The sequence below is a fragment of the Triturus cristatus genome, chromosome 11 (assembly GCF_964204655.1).
Source record: "Triturus cristatus chromosome 11, aTriCri1.1, whole genome shotgun sequence".
NCBI lineage: Eukaryota > Metazoa > Chordata > Amphibia > Caudata > Salamandridae > Triturus > Triturus cristatus.
In genome coordinates, this window is record NC_140594.1 from 1,004,344,648 (window position 1) to 1,004,369,126 (window position 24,479).

General features: G+C 45.9%; 1 protein-coding gene across 1 annotated transcript in view; it reads right to left on the reverse strand.

The window, feature by feature from the left end:
* LOC146785830 (uncharacterized) overlaps nucleotides 1-24,479 on the reverse strand; it is a 946,503-nt gene that overhangs the window by 229,564 nt on the left and 692,460 nt on the right. The window contains exon 17 of the mRNA XM_085635161.1: nucleotides 16,120-16,254. Coding sequence (XP_085491287.1) covers nucleotides 16,120-16,254 — 135 coding nt within the window. The remainder of the gene's footprint in view (nucleotides 1-16,119; nucleotides 16,255-24,479) is intronic.

Genomic DNA, 24,479 nt, shown 5'->3' on the forward strand with positions numbered 1-24,479 from the left:
AATAGTAATTTTTACCCCTACGCTATCCAACACTTTCCCTACTGTTGCACTCTTTGGAGTTGGAATAGTAATTTTTACTCCTACGCTATCCAATGTTTTCCCTACTGTTGCACTCTCGGGAGTTGGAATAGATATTTTTACCCCTACGCTATCCAACATTTTCCTTACTGTTGTTTTTGTTGAAGTTGGACTAGTAGTTTTATTGTGTCTGATATTAAATATGTTTTGTAATATTTTAGCTATTGTAATATATAATTAATAATAAAAATTATTCAAATTAAAATTATTGATTATTATTTGCTATATGTAATTATTTAATATTTATTAATGTTATTGTTTTATGTGTATAGATGTATTGGTAATTTAAATAAATATTTAATAATTTATATGTTATAGAAATTATTATTAAAAGTAATTATTAAGTAAGTGTATATATTATATATTATATATATGTTTAATTAAAGTTTCATTTAATTATATATATTTATTATAAATTTTACATATTATACAATATATTTAATTATGTTTCTTTGATTTATAAGTATTATTTGGTTTATTTTACATATATTTTTAAACTAAAAAAAACCCGATATTTTTGAATTACGATATTTTTGACATCGATATTAAATTATCGATATTTTTGTACTTACCATGTTGTAGATAGGATGTCGATATTCTTGACCACGATATTTTTGTTGCGATATTTTTGTAGGTCGAATTTTTGTCTTTCGAAATTATGTCATACAATCACACCACACGCCCTTTGAGAGTAATAACTTCACAGGTAATGACATAATATGACCCTTGACCCAGAATTTACCTAGATAATGAAGTCACATGAGCTTAACCCTGATTACATCACACTAAGGGGCCGATTTCGATGTTGGACGGACCTGAGTCCGCCCGACATCGATTGGGTACTGGGACCGGCCGACCTCCTGTCAGCGGTCCCAACCCAGCAATTAGGATGTGACCAAACATTGTTTGTTCGCAGTCCTATTCTTTACAATGTGAGCATGCATTCCAATCAGAATGCATGCTCTCATTGTAAAGAGAAGAGGTGCAGGTCATCCCTGCACCCCGTGGCAGGTACCTCAAGATGCCTGCCATGGGGTACAGGGATCAACAGGGGGGCACAATAGGTGCCCCCTCAGCTGCCATATGAAGACCTTGCACCCATGGGGGCCCTGCTGGGGGCCCCCAAAGTCGACTTCCAACAGCCTTTCCATCTATGAAAGGCCGGCACAGAAAGGATGTCGGAATCCGACATTGTAATCCCTCGGGCGGAAAGACACGCCCTTGGGATTAGAGGAGGCTTTCCGAAAGGCAGATGGACTCTCCGAGCCCATCGGAAGCCATTCGTAAATCCAGTTTGGATTCATTTTCAACCGACTCCATCCAAATGGGTTGGTCGGAAATGAATCTAAACTGCTGATTACGATGCCGTAGGAACGGTTCCGACTGAGGGTTGGAGCCGTTTCCTATGGCATCGTAATCTGCCCCAATGTGTCACTGATAAAGTTCCATAATAACTGCATGATTAATATAACAGAACAACACAGACAAATGTCAAAGATATCACCTATATTAGAGTGCAGACATGATCTCTAAATGTACTGGGACAAATCACCAGCCCTGAATTGTAGTGAGCCAGAGAAGTGAGTGAGCCAGTCCTCGTTTAGGTAGGTTAGGGAGGTGTGTCCTTCCCCCTGAGAAAATCTTGAAAAAACTGAGTTAAATGATGCATTGTAAAACACGGTTTTCACATAAACATGCAAAAAGCATAGGCTTTTAAAGGACACTCTTTGCATATTCAGATCCTTTACTAGTGTGCCATGCTAATGAAGCCTGACACTCCCTCAAAATTCAAACCCTTTTTTTCCCAAAATGTGCTATTGGTCCTCCCATATGCCAAAAATGACCTCCATTGTGCAGGATCAACATGCTGTCAGGGGTGGTCCCCACATGCCATTGGTGCCGTCTTAGACAGCAAACTATATTCAATATCCCAGAACCATAATTTTAGCATTAATGCAATCCATATACCATGGGTGACCCTTATGTCAAAAATGACCTTAGTATGTCAGGGTCAGCATTTTGTCCTGGTTGCCCCCTCCCGTATGCCACAGTTGCTGTCCTTTATGCCAATAATTAACTCCGTTGTGCTAATGCCAGCATTTTGCTAATGGTGTCCCCATGCTAAGAATTTCATCAAGAATGTCAGTCTCAGCATTTTTCCACGGGTGCTCCATATGCCACAAATTAACTCTAGTTTGCCAGTACAAGTATTTTACCATGGGTGCTCATGATGCCAAGAATAACCTGCAGTGTGCCAGTGTCAGTACTTTGTCACAGGTGCTTGTCATTCTATGAATAACCTCCACGTTGACAGTGGCAGTATCTCACCATAAATACCTCTGTTAGATAAGAATATCTTTATGTATGCAAGGGCAAACAGCAGACTCACAACCAAAATACCTCATTCTTCCTCACACTCTATATGCCAAGAATTACCTCTAGTTTGCCAGTATCAGTATCTTACCACGGGTGCTCATGATGCCAAGAATAACCTTCAGAGTGCCAGTGTCAGTACTTTGTCACAGGTGCTTGTCATTCTAAGGATTACCTCCACGAGCTCTCGTGAGGTTATTATTCAGGCCACAGTACTATCCGGGCTGGACTACGCAAGCTCTGTGTACCTAGGGGCCAGTAGAGCAGAGATACATCACCTACAAAGGGCACAAAATTGCTGCTGTACGGATGCTCTTCAGTCTGCCCAGAGCCTGCTCTATTTCTGACTTCATCAGCAGACTACACTGGCTTCCAGTGGAGAAACTAATCAACTTCAAAGCCCTCTGTATCTCCTATAGAATCCTGAACACCCAACCCCTGATATTTAAGCGTATCTTCTTATACCCTACACACCCACCCACCAGCTGCGCTGGTCTGGTCAGCACCTGGCATCTGTTCCCCGGGTCAAGAGAGCTGGTGGGCGCTCCTTCCGTGTTCTTGCTCCAAAACTCTAGCACTCCCTCCGGGTTGGCATCAGGAGCATCCGAAACCATACGGCATTCCGTAAGGCTATAAAAACATATCTCTTTCCTAAGTAATCTACTTCCCTTCCTGCTTCCACCCTGCCCCTCTGTCTGGTTGAGATCAGCACTGGGACGCCTCTTTGCTGGGGCAGCCATGCAGTTTACAAAAACTATAACATAACATAACTCACATTTACTCACTCATGCTCATTCTCACCCACTCTCACTTATTCATGTCCCTCCCTTCAACTAACTCATTCATTGCCACTCACTTTCTTGCACTCACTTACCATTATTCGGAGTCTCTCATAGTTTCTCACTCACACATACTTGCACTCACTCGTACTCTTTAATTCTCACTCACTTATCACTCACTCTGACTCATTCACCCACATTCATTTGCACTCACTGTCACTCAAATTCACTCTTAATCATACTTTCCCACTCACTTGCACTCAATCTTACTCTCACTGACCCTCTTTTCCCTCACTCATAGTTTCACTCACCCACTGACATTCTCACTCATTCTCACTATCAGTGATACCCACACTCTCTAAAATTCCCTCACAAATATTAATTTACTCTCACATGCAGTCACTCTTACTCTCATTTAGTCTCGCTCACTTTGACTCAGTCAATCTCAGCCACTTTTAGTAATTAACACTCTCTATCTGTCATTGACTCTAACTTGCTTTCATCCACAAACATGCTTACACATACCAAAACACACACATACTCCCTCTCACATAAACACAACATCCATTTAAAGCATTTTGTATGTACCTCAGCTGCCACTGAAGATCCTATTTCCAGCTAACTGTACTCCATTGTTATAAGACTAATAGTGAATAATTGGGTATTATCCACAATTAATATAATAAATTGGCAATAAACAAGGTGGTGAATCCCCTACCAATGCCCATAAGGATGAGCTGCCCCAGTGTTCTTGGCAGTGCCTTGGGACGTAAGCTGTGATCCCTGACAACACCTAAATGATGTCGGCGCACTAAAGATTTTGAATTCGATCCTAGTGTCCACAGAGAGTTCTTATTCATCCAGTGCAATATCTGGGCATGGCACAAAAGGATGCTGGTTGAATTCTCAGGACCATTTTCTAGGTGGAAATGGATTCATGCATCACAATCATACACTTAAATTAAACTAATACTACATGTAAGCTGGATACTTACATATGGCAATGGTGTGTAGGCTATCCAGATGATCAAGACATTAAGGCTGCAGTTGGTTTAAAATGACTGGACCCACAGGAGATAAGTGTGGAATTGTAATTCCAATGTTCTGGTCTTTCCAGTAGGATTGTCTTTGATTTTTAGCAGTTTAGTGTACTGATCCAAGAAGAGAAGGGGCTCTACCCTCATACTGGCTACAGGATTTTTGTGTTAGTTGAAGGATGAAAACCAGATTGGTGGTCATGAATTGTTGGGATTCACATTGTTTTATGACTTTCCTTGGGATTTGACCCAAATATGTGCCATCTTTTATTTCCTGATATATATGGCTATTTTGATAAATGGAAAAAATGAATGGATTGCCCTACATTATCGAAGGATCTGAGAGCACTCACACAATCAGAATGTGTTGCTCCTTGCTTATCATTGCCAACCTCTTACCTCACACATATGCAAGAGCACTCTGTTGTTCTGTTCCCAGTGAGAGTGTTAAGTGCATCATTTGGAATACCTAAATTGGTCCTGTAACGTTTGGTACCACTACCTCTCCTATGACCCTGGATAAGGCTGGTAGTGGATTAATTCTTTGACAGCTAAAGAATAATCCAGTATCTACCTTGACTTGTTTTTGGTGGAAGAGGTTAATCTAGTCATGATCAGATAAATGCATTAGCAAAAGAGAGAGACAAGGTACATTGTAATGCCTGATTTTTGATGAAGTGAACATAGAAAGCATCCCTAGAGTTTAAGAAGTGACAACACAAGTGAATGTATCAATCACTTTTTGTTATCACAGTCAATTATGCCTTTTTGCTCATCCAGAATAGGGTTCACATCACCTCCTGTTTAGTTAAACCAGTTTACAAAGAGCTCAACCATCTGAACATTCTCTTTGCTGGGAAGCAGGGAGTGGTTGGTAAGAATCATGTTTATGAGCAGCTCTAAAGCTGGCACACTCTATCATTCCCACTCGATCATTCGACGGTTATTGAGGTAGATGAAGCAGGGAAACAGATAACTGTTAATACAATGTCCCTTTTTCTGGAATGCCCTCAACCCTACCTTGAGATCAGAACCCAACTATAAGAACCTCGGGAAACTTCAAAAAACAGGAAAATGTGGACTTAATTTTCTAACTAATCACTAGACAGAATAGATTTCTCTATGGAGGACATCGGACAGGGGCACTCCCTCTAGCTGTTGGACTCTAACCTATTGTCTCTTCTTCATCTAACTGTATGTTTTCTTCCTCTAGCGCTCTGAAGTCATCGGAAGGTTACAAGTAGCACATTTAGCACATTATAAAAGCTGCAACAAATAAATAGCAAAACAATATACTCTACAATAGTGCAGTCAAGTATCGGACAAAAGGGCATAAAAGCGCTGAGCCATTGAAAGACAAAGAAAAACAACTGCACAGCCATAAGCGATTCCATGTGTCCATTCACAGGCTACTTTTCTCTGTCCGAATTGCGGTGACCTCATTTAGAGAGGAAGAGCATTTAAACTGAGATCTGAATGAAGTCATGAGCTACTGCCATATCCCTAGATAAAAGCCAGCCATGGACAGTGGCAATTTATAATGTGCAAGAAAGTCACATGGATGTCATAACCTTACGAGATTATAAAAGCAGAACAGCTCTAGATATTTCCAACAAATGCATTTTTAAAACTACCAAGATAAAGAAAATAAATGCCACTGCAACGCGGAATAGTTCCCAGTCAAATTATTTATGTAGGAGAAAAGATTTAATTTGAAGAGACGATTGTCTCATAACTCACTGTCTACTGTGTTGAAATAACTGATGTGTAAACTTAAAACGCTTTGGGACATATTATCAAGAAACGGCGTTAAGATTATCGCCGCTTTAGCGGCAGAAAACTGCCGCTAAAGTGGCGATAATGGGCTTGATAATATGCCCTTGAGAATTCCCACAGAAGCCCATGTTCTGGTGTGAACCTGGGCTTCTATTGGAATTCTCTGCTGCATATTATCAAGCCCATTATCGCCGCTTTAGCGGCAGTTTTCTACCGCTAAAGCGGCGATAATTTTAACGCAGTGCTTGATAATATGCCCCCTTGTTTGCTAACCTGTAATTCTCACCATGGACAGATCGAATGGTACCCAGAAAATAAAGTTATTATTTTCATGTTGACATTTTTTCTTAATGTCTGTGATAATATCCATTGTTCATCCTCAGAATTAAATTTGGATTACATATTGGCGTTTTTCGTAAAAGCTTCAAAGGCACTTAAGCATTCACGTTTACTGTAAAAGATTTGAAGAAGCTAGGCCAGTGATAAATAAAAAATAAAAAACCACTAAGGGGCAGATTCCGATGTCAGACGGACCGGAGTCCGTTGGACATCGGTCAGGAAATGTAACCGACCGACCTACTGTCGTCAGTTACGGACCTGCAAGTACGATGCGACCGAACCCTGTTCGGTTGCACTCGTATACTTCATAATGGGAGCATGCATTCCGAATGGAATGCATGCTCGCATTGTGAAATGCAGGGGTGCAGTTCATCCCTGCACCCTGTGGCAGGAACCCCAAGGTGTCTGCCACCGGGTGCAGGGATTAACAGGGGGGCAGGCCGCTATTCGGTGGCCTCGCATCCATGGGGGCCCCCAAAGACAGTTTCCGACTGTCTTTTCGTGCAGGAAAGAGAGGCACAAAAAGGCAGTGGGAAGCTGCCATCGTACTCCCTCAGTTGGAAAGAGGCGGCCGGGGAAGTACTGAAGGGTTTCCAGATGGCAGACGGGCTCTCCGAGCCTGTCGTAAGCCATCCGGAAATCCGAGTCAGATTCCTTTCAGATCCAGCCCATCGTAATGGCTCGGTCGAAAAGGAATCCGAACGGCACGTTCCGATGCGGGCTGAAGGGCTCCTACCGTCGGTCAGAGCCCTTCCGTCCGACATCGGAATCGGCCCCTAAGTGTCAGGGCCCGAGGTATTTCAGGGCACGCCACTACAACTTGTGCAACCTTCCAGTGTGAGACATTTTTACAAGAGGTTCACACTCACGTGAAAAACAATGACACACGATACTGCCAAACCACATTTCATTGCAAGTGTAAATTTGCTAAAGTTCTTAGAATTTTAAAAAATTTCAGGAGCGAAGAATATGCAATTTGGAACAACTCTAAGCTAGAGACAGATCAAGTATTTTTAATGTCAAGTGATCATTTCCAGGATGTTTTGGTTGCAAGGTGGTTGCATTTGCTACGTGTACGGGCAGTCATCTTTATAGAAGGGATTTTAAAGGGCTATCTAGGATGGCCTTACCCTAGAATCAGCTGTGCTTATGAAAACATAAGTGACTGATTTGTAACTAACCTGAGTAGCAAGACGTTGGGCCAAAAGGATTTAGTACTACTAAACTGAGAAAAATCCTAACTGTAAGACTTTCGGTATTCACAGAAGGCATTTAGGAGTCCTAAAGTTAGGAGTCCTATCTTTACTACTCCTAAACTGAGAAAAATCCTAACTTTAAGACTTCCGGCATTCACAGAAGGCATTTAGGAGTCCTAAAGTTAGGAGTCCTAACTTCACTACTCCTAAACTGAGATAAATCCTAACTTTAAGACTTTCGGTATTCACAGAAGGCATTTAGGAGTCCTAAAGTTAGGAATCCTAACTTTACTACTCCTAAACTGAGAAAATGCCTAACTTTGAGACTTTGGGTATTCACAGAAGGCATTTAGGAGTCCTAAAGTTAGGACTCCCAACTTCTGTGAATACCGAAATGAGTAAGTGCCTTCTGTGAATACCAAAATGTGTAAGTGCCTTCTGTGAATACCAAAATGGTAGTAAGTTTAGGATTTTGTCTTAAGTTACTTCTGTGAATCAGGCCCACAGAAAATAATGGAGGTAGGAACTTAAAGCAAAGCCCAAATGGAAATAATGTTAAATTCAATTATTTAAAATAGTTAAAAATATAAATGAAAAAAAGTAATGTAAAGCTATAGAAAAGAGTACACATTTATTATTTTTATTACCTATTTTTGATTTTTATCACCTATTTTGATTAAACAAATAATGTAAAATTATGTTTAAAAATAAACAAATTTTTCTTAATTTTAAACATGACTTTCAAAAATTATTAATACACATCAAAATAATTTCTAGGTGGAAATTTATTTTTTAATTTGAACATCAGGAAAGTACTTTTAAGCTAATTTAATATAATTCCATTATTAAAAGTTAACAAATGCCGGTTTTCCCAATGGGAACGCATAGTGACAATTGTAAAAATGTATTCAACTCAAAAATAACTATTAAAACAATTTTTTGGTGTCAAATATTAATGTCCATTTATATTATATATTTATTTTAAAAGCAGAACAAAATAATTAAAAATGCTACAACACTATTAAATATATTTTGATTTAAAACTATAATTAATGGGAATATGTTAAATTAAATTACAATTATTTTCCTGAAGTTCAATTAAAAAACTATATGCCCCATTGAAATAAAAATGCATTAATACTTATTGAAAGTGAATCACAGAATGAATTAAAATGAATGTAATTATTTTTAACACCATGTATTGTTACATTATGGTTATTATTTCAACACAAGTTATGAAAATAGCTTATAACTAAATATTAGATATGTACTATTTTTAGATATTAACAGAAATGTATATTTATTTATCATTTTAACTATTCTAATTTAACATTATTTCCTATGGGTTTTATTTTAAGCTTCTACCTCCATTATTTTATGTTGGAGGGTGTTGCCGAAACAATGGTTGGACATGTGCATTGCTGTTTTTGTTTAGAACTATTTTTTGTAGTAGTAACTTACACTCAGATTTTGTGAATACCTAAAAGTAGTAACCACAGTCAAAAGTGAAAACTTACTCAAAAGTGAAAGTTACCTTTGTGAATCAGTCCCTTACACTTCACAGATTTGTAGTGGTTTTTGTGAAGAAGTATAAAAAATAACATAAAGAACATACACAATTTGCATCTCTCGCCTTGGAATCCTGATGGGCAGTTGTTTTTACATTGTCCACTTTAATGGTCACAGGTTGCCCCGGGAGGACAGGAGCCTCTCAATTTAGAGCCATCCCCATTAAAACCAGAAGAACATTCTGATTAAACAATGACCAGTACTATTAATGGGTGATGATGCAACAACACAGAGAAAATGTAACTTCTAGAACATAAAGACTTCTAAAAAGCGGCTACTTTAGGACGCTTACTTAATAGCTTCATAGACATCAGAAAATTCCTAATTTGACATATTTTAAATACATTTTACACACTCACAATGTTAATCTTTTAAAGAGTGCACAGTTATGGATTATACTAACCCATAAAATCATCTGAATGTTAAACCAGTCAATAACATATCAGAATACGTTTTACAGTAGTGCTAAAGGTAAAACTTCACCATGCACCATTTTTGTTATGTGAGTAATGTGAACAACTTGATTTGCTCCAAACTTAAGTTATTGAACACGTCATAAAAAATTAGAAGAACAGAGTTTGCCTTCTCTTTCTGGGTTTACATAATATTATAAGTGACGCGTTAAGGAGCGTAATATGCACATTTGTATGAATAGCATGGCTTGCAAAGTTAAAACAAAAACTGAGAGGCAGAGTCAATAGGCTGTTACAACATCAGGAAAATGTTCCTGTGAACATGATGTAATGCTGAAAGCAACAGATGTCACCATCCAGTTGTCACCGTTGACCCGCCGCTGGGCAAAGCATCTTGACTATTTCCCCCCACCACAGCTGGAATCTAGCAATCCACTCACACCCAACATGACTCGATGACCCTGCAGCATCCCCTAGTCCCCCTTCCCCAACTGCTTGCAGTGATCATAGGAGGGTGCAATAGCAGACTGTTTCTCTATGATTTACAACTCTGGGATATCTCAGATAGGGGCTGGAGCAGGAAATATATGCTAGAATATTACTGTATGTAGATATGTCCACAAGTAGAGCATTGTTGAGACATTATTCCTGATGTGGTTAATAAAAAAGAAAGATGGTAAGGAGGCTAGGAAGTAACGGGCCAAAGACCCATATGGGCCTGATCTAACTACAGCACTGTTAGAATTGATTACCATATCTATTGTTGTCATGTGTTACGTATTCTGTACACGGTGACCAGATATGTAATTTTTTTCTCTCTTCTGGTATATGCAAATATTTAAATAAAGAGCAATGCATATAAAAAAGGAATTAAGGGGTCAATTCACAATTATGCATTTATGAGTACAGGAATAAGCACTGCAGGTGTATTTTTATGTACTATTGCATGCTTTTGTGAATTGGTCCCAAAACATCTCAAATTCCAATACACAGCTTGTAAATGGTTCGACGCATGAACTTTGACAATTTATTTTGTATGATTTCATGTATGATGTTGAATAAGCACTTTACTTTACAGAAATAGAACTGAACTACCATATAATACATGAATCCCTGACAGGGGCAGAGTGTATAAACTGTGGTACTGCTAGGAGACCATATAGAACTTTCCTAAAGCAGACAGTGGCCTCCCGCTACCAGGACACTACGACCCATCTCCCAGCCCCAATTATAAGGTGGGGAAAATTGTCATTGTTCCCACGTCTGACATCAACAGTGGTACACAAAACCCTCACCTATTTAGAGCTCAATGACTGATATATATTAGTTGTAACTCTTTGCAGGGTCTTGTAGAGAGGATGGATAAAGTTATTTGAGCCAACTCACACCTGGGAGTAGTCCCTGTTAGCCACTCTATAGGGCCCAGCATGTGCCCACATACTCCTTTGTTTGGAGGCTGCTCTAATCATCCACTCACCTTAAGGAACAAAGGTACATCGTAGAATAGCCATCCTTGGGATGAGAAGTAAATCCCACTATGAGTGGAATGCCAGATGAAACCTTGCTGTTACTACAGGCATGTATTGTATTGGTGAAAGAATTCCTGCAGATGGATTGTTGTCAGGGTGTGTTACTTTGTACATCCCTGAGGAGATAATCCGTAGGATTACCTTGATGGCTTTGTAATTTCAAGCCATGTATTACCTATTGCACTGCCTTTCATTCAGTTCAGTGTGGGGTTGTTAATCCTTGGAGCTCAATGATCTCCACCAGATACAAATTACACTTGTGCTGCCAGTTCATGCAGAAACATCAGCATGAAGTTGCTTGCCATCACTCTGGTATCGGCCATGGCCCCACTAGCTTCCTACCATGGGCTGGTCTTGCCTATAATCAAGACCAAGAACTGCTGCCAGCCTCGGCAAGGAAATTGTTAGATGTTAGGTGGCATGGGTGGCAAAAATGACTTGACCCAGGTATAAAGGAGACTTTAATTAGCAAAACAAATATGTGCTTGTGTGTGTGTCTGTGCACATTTGTGTGTGTGTGTGTGTGTGTGTGTGTGTGAGAGAGCGGGAGAGAGAGTGAGAGAGAGAGAGAGAGCGAGAGAAGGAAAGAGAAAGGGAAAATGACTGGGCTCACAAGAATGCAGTGAATTGTTGTTGCAAAGTCATCCTGCGACCTGGACCCCCCCAGTTTTTTTACTGACTGGTACTGGTGGTAACTGACTCTGACTGTCACTGGGCTCTGCCTAACCAGGCCTAGGGCTAGTGCTATGATGAAAACACACTTAGAATACAGCGAGAGCACCTACATACACTAGGGTACACTATGGGTTAGGGTATACCTATTATTGGCATGACCTCCCCTATAAGGGCCTAGTACATAATAGGGCAGTGGGATCAAAACGACCCTTAAGTCCATAGTATATAATAGGGCATGGCCGTTTAGAGGCCAGCAGTCCTTTCTGCACTTGCATGTTTGCACTGCTGAGGCCTGAGGTCAGCTTAAAAGCAGCCCTGTGTTGCAGGACTGCTTTTAACATGTAAATTGTGCCCACACTCGACTTCAGTGTTTGGGGCACCTACAAATTAATAAATTACAATATTGTGGCATAGTGGGTACCCCCAGGGTCTCCCCTAGGTGTCCTAAGGTGGTGGGTCAGGTATCTGTGAGAGGACCCTTATAAAATAGGTTTTATATATCTTGGGCTACCACATTGTAGTAAAGTGCTTCTCAAAACCGACTTCTGTGCTAGCAGCACTGTGTAGTGAGGATCTGCAATATTTTTTAATATTCAGAGCCCTTAAAGTCTCCCCTAGGAGTTCTTTGGCTGGGGGTCCCATAGATATAGGCAGGGTCCTTATAAGATATGCCCAGTACATTTTTCCCATTGCAGATTCCCAGGCACATAGGTAAATATGGCAAGAAGTTATCAACTAATAATTCCCACTAGGAAAATCCCCAAAATATCATTCAAGGACTCTCTAGAATGGCATTGATGAATCCAACAGTATGTTATTGTTGAATTTATCGTAAAATGTATAGACAAGAAGTTAAAGGACGTTCTTGCCTGAAAGCCAAAATTCAGCCTTCGAGTGACCTGCCCTGATTGGATAGAGTAAGTGGATTAGCCGGGCTGCTTTGATGAAGTGATAAGTAGCCCCTTGGGTGAAAGAGCCATTCTGGGAGGAAAGGGATCTGTTGCATAGTAATGCCAGAGCAAGGGGTAGGGGTCATCAACAATGATCCTCAAATGAAGGAGGAGACAGGCAGAAGAAACCAGTTTCATTTATGCCCCTACCCTTTGAACCCAGTCAGATGGCAGGCTTTAGGACGAAATGTGCAAATGCCTGGGCGAGGGAGTCTATGGAAATGAGCCACCCTGGAGGTTGGTTTAGCCACCTCTTGCTTCTCTGCTGAGACTTCAGCCATATTGAATTTTGAAGAAATAGTGCTTTCTGGGAGACCATTTTAGAATACTTTGGAGGAAATGGGCATGCTCTGGGATGTTGTCCTGCACTTCATTGGACAGGAGTGCCCTCTTGTGTTCCCCCAGAGAACACTGAAGAGGGGCAGTGCCTCTCACATCTGCTCCTTGAAATGGAAGGAAGAAGAAGGGTCCATGCTGGAAGTTTGATTTCCACCAACCAGGCCCTGCACTCTGACTGACTGCACCTGCTGCACCATGTGAAACTGCAGCCCTGTGGATCAAACCTGATTCAAAAGGACTAAAGAGTGGACTCCTTGCAAGCTACAGGTTAACAGAGCTCACCTGGACCATCCCCACCAAGACTTCCGAGCCTGGAGTACTAAGAGTGGATTTGTAAGGTTTTTTTTTTCAAGTGGATTGTGGAAATTGAAGTCCAAAAGTTTCAAGGACCATCTTGGAGCTTCCAGACCCTTAAAGTAAGTTTTGGACCCTTTGGGATGCTCAAAGGAAACTCCAAGAAGAAGTTCCAGAAATTTGAAGAAGTTTGGAGCAACTTTGTAAAAAAAGCTCCATAAGTGGACCTACTCGACCTGGCCAGCCAAGCTGGCGACCCTCAACCACGAGTGGTTCGTCCTGCTGAAAAGCTCCAGAGGTCTGTTGGAGATGGCCCTTTTTCCAGGGTTATTCCCAAACTTTTTTCTTCTTCCTCCTGTTTTTCCTGACCTGCTGTTGTTGTTTTTGGGACTCTGGGCACTTTACCAATATTCAGTGCTAAAGGGCATATGCTCTCTGCGAAAAATGTATTATGGATTGGTATTTCCATGATTGGCATATTTTATTTACTAGTCAGTCCCTAGTACAGTTCACTGTGTGTGCTCAGGGCCTGTAAATCAAATGCTACTAGTGGGCCTGCAGCACTGATTGTGCCACCCATATGAGTAGCCCTGAAAAGGTAACTCAGACCTGCCACTGTAGAGTCAGCGCACAGTTTGTTACTGTCATGTTGACTTGGCAAGTGCACCCACTTGCAAGGCCCTACCCTTACCTTTTCTTACATGTAAGTCACCCCTAAGGTAGGCCCAAGGTACCCCTGTGGGCAGGGTAAAGTGTATGGGAAAGATAGGACATGCCCTGATGTGTGTGGAATGTCCTGCCAATTTCGTTTTTCACTATTGAAAGGCTATCTGGCCCATAGCAAAGCATGGGAGTTAATTTATAACATCTTATAAATATAACTTCCCATTGGGACCAGATAGGAAAATAAAGTTTAGTGTGTCTGAACTCAGAATCTAAAGATGCATATTTTAGTAAAGGTGATTTTTACATTCTGGTGCCGATTACGATCCGGTAAAAACCGGGTACGAACCGTCGGTCGGAGCGTTTTCCCCGTCCGACTCGTACCCGATCGTAAAACTGTACAAACATGGAATTACGATTCGCACGGAAACACCATTTCCGTACGAATCGTAAAAAACACCGACCGACGAAAACATACATACGAATGTGAACCGGGAATGCTGCGACGTGACGTCGGGACGCTTACAGGCAGCGTTTCACGACCCAGGAATTACGATTCGAACCGACAGCAGTCCGGACGGCAATATTTTCATGGCACCCAAAAAGTGCCGCAAAAGCGAAGTACGGCGCGAATCGACCAGAGTAGGTGGCCCGGTACGCACCGTACCCCCCCCCAGCCCCCGTAGGTACGCGCCGACCCCCCCCCAGCCCCCTTAGGTACGCGCCGACCCCCCCTGTATGTACACCCGTGTACGTGTCGAACCCCCCGTGTACGTTCGAGTCGTACCCCCACCCATGTATGTACGGTGCGTACCCCCCGTGTGTCGTACCCCCACCCGTGTATGTACGGTGCGTACCCCCCATGTGTCATACCCCCACCCGTGTATGTACGGTGCGTAACCCCAGCGCTACGCGCTGGGGGTACGCACCGTACATACACGGGTGGGGGTACGACTTGAACGTACACGGGGGGGTTCGACACGTACACGGGTGTACATACAGGGGGGGTCGGCGCGTACCTACGGGGGCTGGGGGTGGGGTCGGCGCGTATGCGGGCACGTCTCCATGGTTGCAATGGGAGTTCGGTGCGGACGGTGTTTTTACCATACGGTTGAGACATCGGACGCACGGGATGGATCGTGATTCCCCGGTCGGACTTCACCTTTCACGTTTGTACGGTGAATCGTACGAGGACGTGTCGGACACATTTTCCGACCCGAGGACGTGTGGGGAATGATTCCCAATGCGGTTCGTATGGACTTTTTACCATGCGAATCGTGATTGCCAGTTCGTACGGCACTTGTACGATCCGTACGGTAAAAAGACCGGATACGAGTCGCACGGGGATATTTTTTACCGGATCGTGATCGGCACCTCTGTGTTTGAAAATACCACATTTAGAAAGTAGGTAATTTCTTGCTTAGCCATCCTGTGTGCCACTGCTAGGATGTGTATTGACTGTCTGGCTTTGGAGTGACACTGGTTGGGGAGTTGCATTCTCTCATATGGCCACCGGGGGGTTGATGTGTGTCCTGCCTTACCTGAATGAGTCAGGGCTGGGCAGAATAGACCTGGGCTGCATTCCGAGCAGTTGGAGGAGTTTTTACCAGCACCTGAATGGGCCCGTTCTGCATTTAGAGTGGTGGGAGGAGATTTCTCTTGCACCAGAATAGGCCCCGTCTGCCTTGGACAATGCTGTTTCCACCCCCTGCCAGGAAGCTGGGCCAGAGAAGACAGAACTGGTTTGGACTAAGCACATGTGGTGTGTCTTAATTATTTACTGAACTGGTGTTTTTAAAAGCTTTACATACCTGTCTTTAAAGTTAAGCCTACCTGCTACCAAGGGTTAAGCATGGGAATAATTTTCTGAGACCTATTCTGAGCCCTGTATAGTGGTATATTATGGTACCACTACTAATATTGTACTTTCCAACAATTATCAACAGAACTGTAATGACCAGGTTTCAAATCAAAAAAACATATTGGCTACCCAAATGCGAATCGCATTTACCAAACATACTGTTTCAGAGTTTAGCTTGACAGAGGTGCTTCTGAGAATTGAACACAAACTTTTTAGGGTTGGAACATAATGTTGCAATTTCATATTACCTTTTTGGCACATATCCCCATGGTACCCAGGCTTACAGATGCAGGTGCCGTTCTTAGCAATGCATCCCACAGCGTTTTGGATCTCACACTGACATTCTTTAGAACACCCATCGCCAAAAGACCATTTTGGACACGCTGTAAAAATAGATAGGCATTAGAAGATATGAATGCAATGGTATTCTACAGCCGACTCTTCCAGAGATGCACAGGTTATCCTCACATCCCTCTAGTCAAGCGTGTAAAAAGAACATATTGAGGACATCTTATACCCCATATACCTGTTCACAAGCTCTGCCATTGTGACGCACCCTACACAACGAAACGCATATTTAAAATAAGGTCATTCTTATGATAACAAATCAGCAGAAAATATTACAAAAACTATTATGTTTTCATTTAACATTCGGCATAAAATAAATTGCTGTCCCATTTTTGCAAACTAATCAAATGTGTATTTGAACTAACTCTTCTTATCATAACCAATGTGCTTGACGATTTCCACTGAATGCTCATTACTCATTTTAAACAGATAGAAAATGTGATATAATGGGGTAACAATGTTTACAGAAATTTGTCACCCAGAATTGTGGAAGCAGTGTGGAATTTTGCGAACCGACCTATGTATAAATTGTTTGGTTCACCAAATTCTGAATCGTAGTGGGGTGCAATCCGACTTACCTCATCTGCATTCTTGAGGTCGTTTGCAAATGGCAACCCTCTATGATTGGAGACCATCACAGGGATGGCGGCCTGATGTGGTCAGCAGTTCACCATGCCTGTGGTTGCTTTTTAAATATTTTTTAATGCAGCCCATTCTCCTCAAAGAAAAGGGGACTGACTACGTTACAAACCATTTGGAACTTTTTAATAGTTTGTATGAGAGTAGATAGCAGTCACCTGGACCATTGTTTACTCCCAAACAAATTTATTGTACATTCGGGAAGGTGTCCTAAGAATAACTTTTCCCTTTTGCAAATGGCAAAATGTTGGAAGTTGATACAATTTCAATCAATTGTGACTGGATTTTTGTTGCAAAATATTGATACATATCATGATGAATCGCTATCTGAAAGGAACCTTTAAACACACCGCTCCTTGCAAATTGTGATATGTTAAGCCCTTCAAAACCCATTTTGCAATTTGGTAACATTACTGATTCGCAGAAAAAAGGTTTTTTACACCGCAGAAAACATTTTTCCAGTTACAAACTCCGAATTGGAACATTTGTGATAACAAAAAAACTTCTACATCGCGCCCTAAATAACTTAACAGCCCTTTCGCCTATGTGTGCTTTTCTTCAGGGAAGTCTTAATAATGCCACAAGCTAGTCTATTTCCCTAGTAACATTGGATAACCTTTTAGCCCCATTAGTAGCCCATCAAAGACACATTAAACTATGACGTATCATAACTTGATAACAAAAAGCCAATTTTTTGCCAGCTTAAAATGTAGTAAAGATGTAAAATAATTAGGGACACTACTACTTCTTAACCTATATTATCTATTTAACATCATTTAATCCTACATGACTGCAATGTTTGCTTGCTGGTTTTAAACCATACTGCTTATTTAGTAAATCATACTCGCTGTTATAAATATTAATAATCCATATTTGTAAAGTGCGAACATGTCACCCCTTCAGGTTTCAAGGTGCTGGGGGCCATCGGGGAGATTAAGGGAGCTATTGCCCAGGGTCACATACTGCCGCGACGAGCTGCTGCCGGCGCCGTGGATTAAACCAGGAACCCCACGCCCAGGAGGCAGCCGCTCTGGCTGCTGCACCACACCTCTTCTTAGGAGAACTTACTGAACTGCATTGAAGAAAAACTTTCAACTTTAGATAACAGAAGGTTAGGACAGTTAGGGTTGAACTGGTAGAAAAGACTTCTTGGCCTGAACAGACAACAATCAAGTCTCAACATTTCAAGAATAAAATTAAGAAGTGCCAACTCAAAACCTATTTCCCTCTTCGCAAGATTGCGATGACAGGGTCTTAGACATGTTTTGATCTGGATGTTATGATGAAATGAATATAAAGGTGCCGATCACGATCCGGCAAAAACCGGGTACGAACCGTCGGACGGAGCACAATCTCCGCCCGACGCGTACCCGGTCGTCAATTTTTACAAACAAGGAATTACGATTCGCACGGGTACACCATTACCGTACGAATCGTAAAAAAGCCCGACCGAACAAAAAAACACCTACCAATGCGATCCGGGAAAGCGCCGACCTGACGTCGGGACGCTCGCAGCCAGCCATTCACGACCCAGGAATCACGATTCGCACCGACGTCACCCCGCACGGTGAATATTTTGCGGCACCCAAAAACTGCCGGGAAATCAGGACGACGCGAACAAGGACCACCAGTACGCGACGGACAGACGACGACGCGAACAAGGAGGACCAGTACGTGACGGACACACAGGACGACGCGACCAAGGAGGACCCGTACGCGACAGGACGACGCGATCAAGGAGGACCCGTACGCGACAGGACGACGCGATCAAGGAGTACCAGTACGCGACGGACAGGCATGGACCCGAACCTACGAGTCATCCCTGCCCTCATAGCAGTACACCTCCTCTACAGGTTACGACACAGACGCCGCAGAAGGTCAGAATAACTAAGGGAGGGGGGAAAGTGGGGTGGGGTGGGGGTGGCACGACCAGGGCAGGCCACAAAACAACCACATAAGTCACACACCACACATGGCCTGGACATACCTGACTCCCATGCCCTGGTCACCACGAGGGGGTGGGGGCGTGTCCTGATAAGCCAGCGACCGCCACAACGGAAGTCCGTCACCACGCGAACCGGCAACACAACCAGACAGGTACGTCCCGTACCCACGCCTGAAGAGCGTGGGTACGAGTCGTACCACGCCCACACACACGTCACCCCAACAATGGACGGATCGTACCCACGTGGCAAAGGCCTGGGTACGGCCCGCACAAGCATCACATAGCGTGGGGACGGATATGTACGGACCCTACCCCCACCCCGTATGCGTGGAGCGTACCCCCACCCCAACAGTGTAAGTACGACCCGTACCCCCACCCGCGTATGCAAGGAGCGTACCCCCCACCCCAACCGTGTATGTACGGCCCGTACCCGCACCCGCGTATGTATGGAGCGTACCTCCACCCCAACCATGTATGTACGACCCGTACCCCCACCCGCGGACTCACGGACCGTACCCCCACCCCAACAGTGTAAGTACGACCCGTACCCTCACCCGCGTATGCAAGGAGCGTACCCCCCACCCCAACAGTGTAAGTATGACCCGTACCCCCACCCGCGTATGTATGGAGCGTACCTCCACCCCAACCATGTATGTACGACCCGTACCCCCACCCGCGTATGCAAGGAGCGTACCCCCCACCCCAACAGTGTAAGTACGACCCGTACCCCCACCTGCGTATGCAAGGAGCGTACCCCCCACCCCAACCGTGTATGTACGGCCCGTACCCGCACCCGCATATGTATGGAGCGTACCTCCACCCCAACCATGTATGTACGACCCGTACCCCCACCGGCGGACTCACGGACCGTACCCCCACCCCAACAGTGTAAGTACGACCCGTACCCTCACCCGCGTATGCAAGGAGCGTACCCCCCACCCCAACAGTGTAAGTACGACCCGTACCCCCACCCGCGTATGTATGGAGCGTACCTCCACCCCAACCATGTATGTACGACCCGTACCCCCACCCGCGTATGCAAGGAGCGTACCCCCCACCCCAACAGTGTAAGTACGACCCGTACCCCCACCCGCGTATGTATGGAGCGTACCCCCCACCCCAACAGTGTAAGTACGACCCGTACCCTCACCCGCGTATGCAAGGAGCGTACCCCCCACCCCAACAGTGTAAGTACGACCTGTACCCCCACCCGCGGACTCACGGACCGTACCCCCACCCCAACAGTGTAAGTACGACCCGTACCCTCACCCGCGTATGCAAGGAGCGTACCCCCCACCCCAACAGTGTAAGTACGACCCGTACCCTCACCCGCGTATGCAAGGAGCGTACCCCCCACCCCAACAGTGTAAGTACGACCCGTACCCCCACCCGCGTATGCAAGGAGCGTACCCCCCACCCCAACAGTGTAAGTACGACCCGTACCCCCAACCGCGGACTCACGCACCGTACCCCCACCACACCAGTGTAACTAGACCCGTACCCTCACCTCGAATGCATGGAGCGCACCCACACCGTGTATGTTCCAAGCGTACATATCCAGAAATAGGAGGTGTGTGTGCAGAGTCCACCCAGCAGTGCCCTGAGACAGGAGGGGTGTGTGCAGAGTTCTCCCAGCAGTGCCCTGAGACAGGAGGGGTGGGGCCCTATCACTCACAGCAGTGCCCTGAGACAGGAGGGGTGGGGGCCTATCACTAACAGCAGTGCCCTGAGACAGGAGGGGTGGGTGCAGAGTCCTCCCAGCAGTGCCCTGAGACAGGAGGGGTGGGGGCCTATCACTAACAGCAGTGCCCAGAGACAGGAGGGGTGGGGCCCTATCACTAACAGCAGTGCCCTGAGACAGGAGGGGTGGGTGTTGAGTCCTCCCAGCAGTGCCCTGAGACAGGAGGGGTGGGGGCCTATCACTAACAGCAGTGCCCAGAGACAGGAGGGGTGAGTGTGGAGTCCTCCCAGCAGTGCCCTGAGACAGGAGGGGTGGGGCCCTATCACTCACAGCAGTGCCCTGAGACAGGAGGGGTGGGGGCCCATCACTAACAGCAGTGCCCAGAGACAGGAGGGGTGGGTGCGGAGTCCTCCCAGCAGTGCCCTGAGACAGGAGGGGTGGGGGCCTATCACTAACAGCAGTGCCCAGAGACAGGAGGGGTGGGGCCCTATCACTAACAGCAGTGCCCTGAGACAGGAGGGGTGGGGCCCTATCACTCACAGCAGTGCCCAGAGACAGGAGGGGTGGGTGTGGAGTCCTCCCAGCAGTGCCCTGAGACAGGAGGGGTGGGTGTGGAGTCCTCCCAGCAGTGCCCTGAGACAGGAGGGGTGGGGCCCTATCACTCACAGCAGTGCCCAGAGACAGGAGGGGTGGGTGTGGAGTCCTCCCAGCAGTGCCCTGAGACAGGAGGGGTGGGTGTGGAGTCCTCCCAGCAGTGCCCTGAGACAGGAGGGGTGGGTGCAGAGTCCTCCCAGCAGTGCCCAGAGACAGGAGGGGTGTAACACATGTGTGTGAGGCCGGAATTACCCACATCCATACTGCCTACAAGGGAACATGTCCCCATGAACTCATGTCAACAGACTCCACACACAAGTACAGTGATCACCAAGGATGCCACGATTGTTGCAGGTGGAGACATGGCCATGCATGCATGGCCAAAGTAGAAGGGCTCCGTCACACACACAGCTCATGTAGACACTGCTCTGCGCTAAACATTGGGAACACCCTGCAGGGAAGAAATCTGGGTACACAGAGGAAGGAATACACCCTGGGACAATTGAACCATGCAGTAACTGCTGACATGACCTAAGGAAGTTAGCCAACACCTTGTGATGGCACACAGATCCCAGGGTCGCCCCAATGAGCAGAACACTACTACAAATCCCACACACCCAAAGCCTTAAACACCACCCAAAACAATGTAGCAGCCCCACCAACACCAATACCACCATAGCAGGAGTGTGATAATGAAAACAAAATTAAGCTTTATTCAGCCTGAGCACAATGTCCGTGGATCGCAGGCAGTTCAATTTTAACAAAGCCCATAGGGCAGTCAATGATTCCCAGCTGGATGGGGGACACAGTGGGATGTGTGTCCCCTACCTTGCCTGCACAGTCAAATGGCATCGTCTTCCATACTGGTGAGGGCATCAGGGGGGGGGAAGCAACAGGCACCGCAGGGACATCAGGGCAAAGGGGCAGCGTTGTGGGTGCAGGGATGGAGGACTCAACCACAGGGGGTGTGTCATGGCCAAAGGCGGAGGCCAGGATGGCACTACACACCTTAGCAAGGTCCTCCAGGGACTCCCCTGCACCCGAAGTGACCTCAGGCCCCAAGGAGGGGGGGGGTCAGAGGGATGGGTTGCAGCGCCACCGGGGGAGGGTGGAGACAGGGGGGGAGACTCAACCACCCTGACCGAGGACTTCCTTGACCGCTTGCGTGGTGGTGGAACTGTGGGGCTCAGGGACAGAGCGGCCATGAAGGAGTCCTTGGGGGAGATGTGGCCAGGAGAGCTGAGGGGAGGGGATTTGGAGGGAGTGGATTGTGTGGAATGCGGACTCCCACTCTGGCTGCGTGTCACACGTTTGCCCCCCGACCCAGTGGGTGTGCCTACCTCACCCTGTGTGTGCGTGTCAGGAGGAGTGCGGTGGACCTTCCCTGCTGGTGTGGTGCCTGTGTCTGTTGTGGTGGGTGCATGCCGACGTCTGGGTGTACGTGGGACAGGCATGGAAGTGGGAAGTGTGGATGGGGCAGGGGTAGGTGGGGGGAGGTCGCGCTGCAGGAGACCCACTGCTGCAGTCAGTGTGGAGTCTATGGACCTCAGCAAGTTGCGTTGGTCAGCCTGCGAAGAATGAATGCCCTCCAAGAATGCCTCGATGTTGGTGAGGGTTTTCCCGTGGGCATGGAGGACATTAAGGATCGCAGCCTGACCAACCTGCAGTTGCCGCTGGATGTCCACAGACTCAGCATTGGCAGCAGCAGTGGAGACAGGGGCAGGGGGTGCGGTGCCTGGCCGGAAGGAGACATGCGGTGACCGGGCACGCTGGGAAGGGACACGAGCAAGTGGGAGGCGGCTGATGGGAACTGAGGGGGCGGTGCAAGGTGTTGTTCCGCTGTCAGCTGCTGGTGCAGCCACCGCCCACTCGGAGAACTCCTCCTCGGACCTGTCAGCTTCGTATTCTGACGTGCCAGTCGGCAGGTCCTCGGCAGCACTATCCTCCACCTCTGTCCCACTCGATGTACCAGCCCCGATGTCACGGCTGGCACTGGTGCTCGGTCCCTCCGCCTTGCCTGTGTCCATGTCTCCCTCTGTGTCCCCCGACGATGCTGTGGGCAGGGTGGAGAGACATTAATTAATCAGACAGCTGTACACATCAGTCACATGAGTCCAATCGACATAGGTAACATTGCATAGCCTGAAAAGGAAGATCCCTAACATCTTCAAAACAAGGTACCGATGTAGGGCATGAAACACACAGTTGGTTGAGCCACCATGCCACTGAAATACCATGGAGAGCATGAGACAATAGCTAAAGACAGGAAACGGAGTCTGACATAGCACCCAGGCCCTGGGGACAATCCAGCACTGCATCTGCACCACACAGCGTTGGCGAAAATACCGATGACCAGGGACCATATCCATGAACTTGAGACACATGCTGCATAGGTAATGCTGCAAACATGCCCAACATGACTCGGTCACTGCACCTTGCGTGTGTGTCCAGTAACATCACACACTGGCCAGACCCAGCAAGTAGAAATCCGGATTTGACACATAGGCATTGCCCGCCCCAACAAACCCCTACACGAGGCAAATTGTTGAGACACAGGTGGCACCAACATCTCATAGTCTGGGTGATAAACACAGGGGCAGGCAAAAAGCAAGATTGGACGCCAAACAGCCAAGGTGCGCCTGTACAAATAATGAGGTACCGTGCCCATCCTCAGATGAGTATAACAAGACACACAGGCACTGGCAACTGTGAGTATGAAGAAGGACAATCAGGTCAGGCTGCACAGTGGACACCTGTACATAATAGCACGTCTATATACATGGTGACAGGGGACAATGGCACAGAGCACAACCTACGCTGTAGACAGTGAGAGTGTCCACGTTTATGATGACACATACAACACTGAGGAAAAGGTGCCCCAGGGGACAGTAGTGGGCACGCAACTACATGCTACTGAATGGTAATGACTGCTACACATGTCACCATCCCTGCACTATGCGTATCGCACACTCATGCACATCATGTCACAGGCCACTACATAGGACATGTGCGCTGTGAGGCATGACACATGAGAGACCAACTCCCATGTCTGGAGTCAGCATCAGTGCCAACTGACATGGAACCCACATGCAGTGAACTTGACAGTGCACAGGCAAGGTCCCACAACCTGTTACACACCACCCCCAGACATGATGCTACAGTCATTGTTCGCGTGGACAAAGCGCCAGCCTACATTACCTTGTGAAGGAGTGACTACACACAGACCAGGGAACACATTGCAAGGAGGGGAAGGGTGGCAGGGGCGCAGCGCTATACTGGGGCAAACTGGATCTGCACAGCACCTTTAAACCCTGCCAGTGAATTCATGCCACTGTGCCCTTACAAATGCCGGTGACACACAACAAACGCACATGTACCTACCCCCTTCCGGCTGCTGCATC